The sequence below is a fragment of the Triticum aestivum genome, chromosome 2D, assembly GCF_018294505.1.
Source record: "Triticum aestivum cultivar Chinese Spring chromosome 2D, IWGSC CS RefSeq v2.1, whole genome shotgun sequence".
Lineage (NCBI taxonomy): Eukaryota > Viridiplantae > Streptophyta > Magnoliopsida > Poales > Poaceae > Triticum > Triticum aestivum.
This window is the reverse complement of record NC_057799.1, coordinates 268,946,273-268,955,770: the sequence shown is the minus strand read 5'-3', so window position 1 is coordinate 268,955,770 and position 9,498 is coordinate 268,946,273. Positions and strand designations below refer to the sequence as shown.

The window sequence follows — 9,498 nt, the reverse complement described above, 5'->3', positions numbered from 1 at the left end:
CGGGCCCGCCGGCTCGCGATGGGCTTTGCGGGCCGGCGGCGGTGACAGGTGGCGGCGTCTGATTGGGCGAGGGCGGCGGCGGACGTGTCCGGCGGTGGGGAAGTTTTGTCCGGCGCGCGGAGGAGGAAGAGGCTAGAGTTTTGACGCAAATTTCGGAGGGGGAGGTGTTTATACAGGCATAAGGAGCTAGGAGAGTCCAAATGAGGCACGGTTTTCGTCCACACGATCGTGATCGAACGACCGAGAGCATGGAAGTGACTTAGATGGGTTATTGGGCTGTTTGGGAAGGGGGGTTTGCTGCAACACCCAAAAGACCTTTGCGGTTACCCGGTTAACCGTTGGAGCGTCAAACGACCTCCAAATGGAACGAAACTTGACAGGTGATATACCAAGGCCACTTGGCAAACCTCGGTCCATTCCGAAAACGTTTAACACCCGCTCACGAAAAAAACAAGAGGGGTGCGCCGGTGCATGTGGGAGTGTCGGATTGCAAAACGGACAACGGGGAAAATGTTCGGATACATGAGACGAACATGTATGCAAATGAGATGCAGATGATGACATGATAAGAGATGCATGACATGAACCAAATGCAAAACGAAAAAAAAAACCCGACCACGAAGGGAATATCATAACACATAGCCGAAAATGGCAAGAGTTGGAGTTACAAATATGAAAAGTTACATCCGGGGTGTTACAGTGGAAAGCGCCGCCATGGGTGAACTTGCCGATCGATGGGCGTGCCGACCTCGGCGAGGCGCGACGGACGAGCGACTTAGAGGCATAGAAGACGCGGTTCTTGTGGAGGCGGAGGCAGTAGCTGCCGGGCTCCGGGTCGGGGCCCTCCGCGGAGGGCCGCTCCAGGAGGTGCTTCAGGTTGGGGCCGGTGAACTTGAAGAGCTTCTCCAAGACCATCGTGGTCTCCTTCTCGTCGAGCGGACGCATGGCGGAGGCGGATGCGGAGGCGGCGGCGGGGTTTGGGGGATCTTTTAATAACTGGCAGTTTTGCAAAAAAAAAAACTGCGTGCATGCGTATTCGAGCGAGCTGGGCACATGTGGCAGTCAATGCACACTTGGTATCGCTTGACTAGAGCCAGCTCAGCATATACGTACACAAAACCGTATAATGAACCGTAGATGACCCCTAGAGTAAGTTTGGTGACTGTATTTCCGGTATTTGTAACCACAGGGACTAAAGCTAACGCCTCTTTTTTTAATCCATTAAGCAGTTTTTTTATCCATTAAGTAGTTTTTTTAATCCATTCTCTCCTCTCCTCTCCTCCTTTGCCGAGTTGAGAGTCCCCTTCTTCCCGTTGCCGCCCCTTCCCTTCCTTCCTTCCGGCGGCCCTGGTGGCCGGCAGGAGGATGGTGTAGGTGGTCGTGCTCTTCTTGTACATATTAGGTCTAGGTTTAGTTCATGTCTTCGGCTATATGCTAGTCTTTGGCTACATGCCGGTCATCGGCTCTATGTCGGGAGGGAGATGCCAGGTCTAGGGGCCCGGATCTGGTATTGCTTTGTCTCTCTGCTCCTTGTTGCGGCGCTCCCATGGACGGAGCCAGAGGTGATGAGGAGGAGAGCACCTGAAACCTCCAATAATAAAAAGGTTGTTGTGGTGGAGCTTGGGTTCTGGGTGCCTCTCCGCGATCTCGTCGTCGCGGTGGCGGAAGATGGAGAGGGGTGGTCGAATATGAGTTGGAGATCACCACATGACAGCCACGATCTGCCGCCATGACCTTTGGCTGAGAAGGCGGCCTTTCCAGACGCCTTTGAGAGCGTCATCTCAACCTCCTCCAAGACGGAGGCCCTCTGTGGGATTCCCAGCGGCGCGCAGCGGCCTTCCTCTCCCATGTGGTTTCGTCCCCGGCGAGAAGGAGGACGGTCGGCGGTGGAGTCCCTGTTGTTGTGGTGGAGAAGGACTTGATTGCTTTTCGATGTTACTTTTTAGGGTCCTTTGTGTTAATTTCCAGGACTGTTGTGTAACTTCTAGTTCTTTCGGGATCCTGTTTGTGTATTGTACTCCACCGACGATGAACGAAAGACAGCACTAGGCCCTTCTGGGCCTTTCCCCTGTTCAAAAAAAAAGATTCGGCTATTGTATCGGCTGGGCTTTGTTTACACTGGCACGTGGGGTTGTGCGACCCTGCGTACGATCCTTTTCTTTTTGGCGAGTAGTAGGCGCCGGTAGATCGGCCAATATCTTTTAAAACTCTAAGCTCCCTTGACGGGGAGGCTCCTAGTTGAGCGAGGGGTGTGGCCTGCAGGGTGGATTTTCTTTGTAAGTGTATTCGCTGGCTCGCTGGTCTCGCTTTGTCGGTTGGCTTGTATATATTCGTGGCGCTTGTGTACGCGCCCGCGTGTAGGTGGCGTTTTTCCTTTTACTGCTACGAGGGTCGTCGTCCTTCCTTTTATCCTTTGGACTTGGCGGCGGTGGTGTGTTTGGTGAGCGGGGTGTTTGGTGGTCTTCGGCTCCGTGTTCGGTGCCTGCCTCTTTGGAGGGAGGGGGTCAGATGCCTGCCTCTTCGCCAGGGGTGGGCGGCGGGTCTGCTGTTGCCGGTTTCTTCTTCCTCTGCATCAATTTCTTGCGAGGGATGTTCTGGGGTGCGTCTGATGGTTGGTTTGCGTTTCCGTCGTCCTTCTTCTTCTGTCGGCTTGGTGGTTTGTGATTTCTGTAGTTCTTTTTTAGCGTTGCTGTTGTACAGGTAAATGACTCCGGTGCGTGGGGATACATGGCGGTCGCTATGCGCACTGCACAAGGGATGCTGGTCAGTATTAGTTTGTGAGTCCATTCATCCTACCATTCAATTCAGATGCGTGATTTGGTCCTTTTAGGATTTTTCAGCAAAAAAAGGATTATGAGATACCGTTGATTATTATGGCTTCAATTTGATTTGATTTTCCTAATTTGAACCGTGAAAAAGTTAGTTTTTTGCTATTAGAAAGTGGGTTGTGTTTATTTCATGCCTTGTTTACCATGGTCTGTCCAGCTCATTCTTTGGCTTCAGATAGATGACATTCTGACAACATAGAGTGTAGTTGTTTTAGGGGTTTTCAGCAAGTAATTTCTATTGATTTAATAGACCTGTTTTTATAGATGGGTGTTTTCCCATTTTGTTGTTTATTGGGAAGAAAGCAAGGTCTTTATACAAGTTTGCATCTTCCTATGTTAGGATGCCTCTGTTCGTGGTGCAAAGCAGTGTTGTCTTTCTAAAAAGGGCATGTTTCATCAGCAGCTTTGCTAAAGACATATGTAGACGTTGTTGATGTGTGCAAGGAGCGTGGCCAGCCCCAGGCATGTGCGTTGGTTGTTTGGGACCCTGCGTGGAGTGCTATGCTTGGTGATGTACAGAATACAGTCAAGAAAAACTGCAAAAGTGTACATCTACTGTTGATTTATGCATATAGCTGATATTATCAGACATAGGCCTTCTTTATTATCATGATCTATGCATCATGGCTACGTGCATCTCTCATTTAGTTGGTTCCTTTTTGGTAGGTCTCAATGCGATTCAATTCAGTAAAACAAATGTGCTCTACGACATTGTTTCCATGCGACAGAACAACATTCAAGAGGATCGGAGCTGGACTGCTGATAGGTATTTATACGATTCTTCAGATTATGTTACCCTTTGATATGATCCTCCATGGAGCGAAATTTATCTCCATAGGTCACAAAAAGCAGATTTGATTGGTTCTAATGAGGTTGCTGCTATGAGTGGTCTCTTCAAAGGTAAGTGTTGTGATTTTGTGGCGGATGTTTGCAGGACTGAAGGAGGTTTGATGAATCGATTCCTTACATTAAAAAATGTTGACTTATTACTATCACGCTTTTAATTGATCTATTTTAGCATAGGAAGGTTCATCTGTTTTTGCAAGAAAGGTTCATTGGTTGCTCATGGTTTTGTATGGTTGGGCTCGCTCAAGCAATAGGAAGCACATTGTCTTGGTAGTGAATCCCACAGTTGTCAGCAATGATTTACAACAGGCTATCGTCGAACCCAAAAAAGTAGTGTAAGGATGCCAGGTTGATGATTTTCTGCCATAAATAGGTAAAATTACTGTTCATACGAATGTATACACAGATTATTTTTATTACTGAATACAATGTCGGATTCTCTTTTAATTTGGTGTTTTTCTTGCAGACACTCTTCCCTCTAGACCATCTCAGGATTGAATAAATGTTCGCTATGTTTTCTGAGGAATAAATGACATCCCTATTGCGCTTCTTCTCATATGTGTTTCCTTTATTATTACAGTAGTCTGTTAGTATGGAAACGATTTGTTGTTTGGTTTATCTTAATACTCCCTCCGTCCGGAAATACTCGTCGGAGGAATGGATGTATCTAGATGTATTTTAGTTCTAGATACATTCATTTTTATGCATTTTTCCGACAAGTATTTCTGGACGGAGGGAGTATAAGAGAACGTGGTTGCCAATTCTTTTAAAGAATGGACAATCGTGGTGCGCTTATGAGTTGCGATATATGGTAAAATGTGTATCCTCTGTAACAAAGTATTATGTGTAGTTTGCCCTTTTTTTCCGACCGCTCTGTTGTGCAAACAAAATGCAGCTAGAAGAGAAATGCTTGACATGGTTAGCGAGGTTCGCCTATCGAGTTGGGCGACATGTTCTTTGGCATTTGCAAGGGCCAGCCGAATTGCCTTTTATTTTTTTATTTTGAGGTTCAACGCATCACGCGATGCAATTACACACGCAACGACGGAGTTTATCTTCTTCTTTTTTTCAGAATCTCAGGAGACACAATCAATCGCCAAACCGTCGACAACCAATGGCAGCCCACCTGATTGATGACTCGCTCAAAAACTGTCATCCCTACAAGGAAAGAGAAAGAGCAAAAGAACTTATAAAAAGCAACTTCCAGAAGCAGCACCCACCCGATGGTAGCAAGAAAAACACACCGTCTGCTCAGCCGTTCTAATAGTACCCACCATTAGACAACAACGTGTAACCCCCCCACAAAAACGCACATATTAGGTATACATTCACTACAAACTTCTAACCAAGTCACAAATCGAACCAACTCGAAACCATACCCACCCCACAAAAAAAACCAACAAAACCAACCAAAAAATACAGTACAAAAAGAAAAAAAGAATGAAAAAACACCAAAAAGAAGACTCGCGCAGCAAGGTGCGGGAACCATCTAGTTCGGGTATTATTTTTACTAAATGACCCTTGGAGGTCCTTATTTTGCCCGCTGACCCCCTTTTGTGTCGGACCGAAAAGCGTCTTAGTTGCACGCGGCGGCGCTACTCGCGAAGGCGCCTTTGACCGACACCGACGATCGGTCGCCAGTGTGGCAGCCGTCAAATGCGTCGAACCAGAAGGCGTTGCTAGACATGACACACCTGATAATCTAGTGTTTAACCACAATCATAGAAACACATATTAATACGGCGTGTCGTTGTTTACGGCGGCCGAGGTTTTGCTTAGGCATGTATATAACCATAGCAGAGACGTCTGGGCACGAGGCGTATTCATAACTCATAGTGCCTTCTCGTTTGTCGCTACTGATTGCTAGGTAAAATTAAAATATCCACCTTTGCGTTACTTTGGTCTTTGGGCACGGCAGGGTCTGAATCTGGCATTTAAACCTGCTAATGTGAAAGGGCATGGACTGGGGAAAACCAAAAGATTTAGATTGGTCTTCGCTCTATCAGCAGGAGGCGACCTCTAGGATCAGGCAGCGGACCTCCATCTTCATGCTCTGTCTCCCTTCGCCATAGATAGCTTAGCCCTCCTGCTTGCCTTTCCCATTCCTTCGACCAGTTTCCATGGGGGCACACGAGGTCACCGTGTTTGAGGTGAGGTGCCTGAGAGAGGAGCTCGAGTCGAAGGATGCGCAACTCAGGGCCAAGGACATGGAGCTCCATGAGCCCAGGGAGGAGAAGAGTGACTTGTTCCTCCGTCATGAGCGGCATTTCATGGAGCTTCAGGAGCGGCAGGAGTCCACCACTAAGATGTTGCAGGCATCATCGGTGTGGTTGCAGGAAGCGGCAGTCGCGCTGGAGTGCGAGCAAGCCGATCGTGAGGATGTCTAGGGTCGCTTGGACCGCTTGCCGGACCATGTTACCACGCAAGTGGTGAGGCTTCGCGACGCATACCATCATGCCAGCGCGACCATGCCGGTCATCGGGCTAAACCCGTTTGATCACCCCATCGACTTCTACGAGCTGCGGCTTCCTGACCTGGTCTCCTTCTTCAGCTATCTCTCTGAGGAGCTGAACTGTCTCCGCACGGTGGTGGGGGAGGCGCTGGACAAGGAGAGGGGGGGGGGTCGGGGGTACCGTCGTCGTTGCCGGTAGAATCCTCTCCGGGCTTCATCACTGAAATCCATTCATGCCATTAGATGTTGTCTTCGACGAGCTGGCTCCCGTCGACCGGGAGCGGGCTCTGCGGGCGGTGGCGCCCTGCATCACCACCGTCGTGCGCCTGGAGAAGCAGAGAACTTCAGTGGTTTGGTATGACTGTTGATTGACGTGACTGGTTTTAGCATCAGTTTGTTCGTGTCGTTCGGAGCTTCTGAAGAACTAAAGAAGGTTTGGTATGGCTATTGATTGGCTTGATTTGTTTTAACATCGTTTTGTACATGCCGTTCGAAGCATCTGAAGAACCGAAGAAGTCGCAGAACAAGTGAAGCCTAATCAGGTATGCTGATTAGGTATACATTCAACATATAAGTTAGCGATTTATCAATGTTGCTTTTGTTGCTTAGGTATGATTTGAACTTGGGTTTGTGGCTTTGGTATGCAATGAACAAGTTATCAATGTTGCTTTTGTTGCTTTGCTATTTGATTAAATCTGAACACTTATACAAATTAAGTTAACTAAGACAAATTCAGTTAAATTTGAACACCAGCACATATTTAGTTAACCTAAACATTTTGTTAACAATTGACACCAGTACAAATTCAGTTAACCTAAAAAAATCAGTTAACTTTGAACACCAGGGCAGATTCAGTTAATTGAAAATTTTAGTTAAATTTGAACACCAGGACAGTTTCAGTTAACTGAAACATCCAGTTAAAATTGACACTAGGACAAATTAAGTTAACCCAAAAAATCCAGTTAACTTTGAACACCAGGATAGATTCAGATAAATGGAAAATTCAGTTAACAATTGAAACAAATTCAGTAACTTTTAACACGAGGACAGATTCAGTTAACTGAAAAATTCAGTAAACTTTTAACACCCGGACAGATTCAGTGAACTAGAAAGATTCATTTAAATTTCAACACTTACAAAAATTCAGTTAACTTTTAACACCAGGACGGATTCAGTTAGCTGTAAAGATGCATTTGTATTTGAACACTAGGACAAAATTCAGTTAACTTCAAAGATTCAGATAATTGCAAAGATTGAGTTAACTGCAAAGATTAAGTTAGATTTCAACAATGAGAGAAATTCAGTTAATTGCAAAGATTCAGATAACTTTTAACACCGGGATAGTTCAGTTAACTTTCAACACTAGGACAAATTCAGTAAACGCTTAAACCATAGTGGTCGATGCTCTAAACTTAGTTTACAACCACATTCTTGATGGGTTGCTCGACGAGTATTTCCTCATTCTCCTTCTTCATCCCCTCCACGAACGCCATCTCCTCTTGCCTCTCCTCCGCCATCTTCTTCATTGCGTTCATGGCCTTAGCGTTCTCGACGCAAGCTTCCATGATCTCTTTGATGTCTTCACGACATTGCTTTAGAGTAGTCATGGATTCATCCATCAATAGGTCGCGCTCAATGCCGATCTTCTCTTTCTCATCCATCAGTTCGATGATGACGGCGGCCGCCTCCTGCAGTAAGGCCTTTCTCTCCTCGTGTAGCTTTGCCGACTGATGACCCACAAGTATAGGGGATCTATCATAGTCCTTTCGATAAGTAAGGGTGTCGAACCCAACGAGGAGCAGAAGGAAATGACAAGCGGTTTTCAGTAAGGTATTCTCTGCAAGCACTGAAATTATCGGTAACAGACAGTTTTGTGATAAGGTAATTTGTAACGGGTAACAAGTAACAAAAGTAAACAAGATGCAGCAAGGTGGCCCAATCCTTTTTTAGTAAAGGACAAGCCTGGACAAACTCTTATATAAAGGAAAGCGCTCCCGAGGAAACATGGGAATTATCGTCAAGCTAGTTTTCATCATGCTCATATGATTCGCGTTCGTTACTTTGATAATTTGATATGTGGGTGGACCGGTGCTTGGGTACTGCCCTTCCTTGGACAAGCATCCCACTTATGATTAACCCCTCTTGCAAGCATCCGCAACTACAAAAAAAGTATTAAAGTAAACCTAACCATAGCATGAAACATATGGATCCAAATCCGCCCCTTACGAAGCAACGCATAAACTAGGGTTTAAGCTTCTGTCACTCTAGCAATCCATCATCTACTTATTACTTCCCAATGCCTTCCCCTAGGCCCAAACAATGGTGAAGTGTCATGTAGTCGACGTTCACATAACACCACTAGAGGAAAGGCAACATACATCTCATCAAGATATCGAACGAATACCTAATTCACATGACTACTTACAGCAAGAGACCTCCCATGTTCTCAGGAACAAACGCAACTACTCACAAATCATATTCATGTTCATAATCAGAGGGGTATTAATATGCATAAAGGATCTGAACATATGATCTTCCACCAAATAAAACAACTAGCATCAACTACAAGGAGTAATAAACACTACTAGCAACCCACAGGTACCATTCTGAGGTTTTGAGACAAAGATCGGATACAAGAGATGAAGTAGGGTTTGAGATGAGATGGTGCTGGTGAAGATGTTGAGGGAGATTGACCCCCTCCCGATGAGAGGATCGATGGGTGATGACGATGGTGATGATTTCCCCCTTTCGGAGGGATGTTTCCACGGCAGAACAGCTCCGCCGGAGCCCTAGCTTGGTTTCGCCAGGTTCCGCCTCGAGACAGTGGCGCTTCGTCCCGAAAGCTTCCTCCTGATTTTTTCCAGGGCAAAAGACTTCATATAGCAAAAGATGGGCGCCGGAGGCCCGCCAGGGGGCCCACGAGGCAGGAGCGTGCCCAGGGGGGTAGGGCGCGCCCCCACCCTCGTGGACAGGGTGTGGCCCCCCTCTGGTGCTTTCTTCGCCCAATATTTTTAATATATTCCAAAACTGACTTTCCTGGAGTTTCAGGACTTTTGGAGTTGTGCAGAATAGGTCCCTAATATTTGCTCCTTTTCCAGCCCAGAATTCCAGCTACCGACATTCTCCCTCTTCGTGTAAACCTTGTAAAATAAGAGAGAATATGCATAAGTATTGTGACATAATGTGTAATAACAGCCCATAATGCAACAAATATCGATAGAAAAGCATGATGCAAAATGGACCTATCAACTCCCCCAAGCTTAGACCTCGCTTGTCCTCAAGCGGAAGCCGATAACGAAAAATATGTCCACATGTTTAGAGATAGAGGTGTCGATAAAATAAAATACGGACATGAGGGCATCATGATCATTC

At 46.3% G+C, this 9,498-nt stretch overlaps 1 protein-coding gene and 1 long non-coding RNA gene across 3 annotated transcripts in view; one reads left to right on the top strand and one right to left on the bottom strand.

The window, feature by feature from the left end:
• The window catches only part of LOC123052741 (60S ribosome subunit biogenesis protein NIP7 homolog), a 7,301-nt gene extending 6,158 nt beyond the window's left edge, over positions 1–1,143 (bottom strand). Inside the window, exon 1 of the mRNA XM_044476071.1 lies at positions 705–1,143. Coding sequence (XP_044332006.1) covers positions 705–945 — 241 coding nt within the window. The 5' untranslated portion in view covers positions 946–1,143. The remainder of the gene's footprint in view (positions 1–704) is intronic.
• Positions 1,144–1,330: 187 nt separating this feature from the next.
• LOC123052742 (uncharacterized) lies at positions 1,331–4,535 on the top strand. Of its 2 annotated transcripts, none has more exons than XR_006425017.1 (3): positions 1,331–2,763; positions 3,169–4,047; positions 4,141–4,535. It is a non-coding gene; the product is annotated as an uncharacterized lncRNA (long non-coding RNA). The 2 variants fall into 2 exon arrangements; XR_006425016.1 differs by having other exon boundaries at positions 1,331–2,777.
• Positions 4,536–9,498: the final 4,963 nt, after the last annotated feature.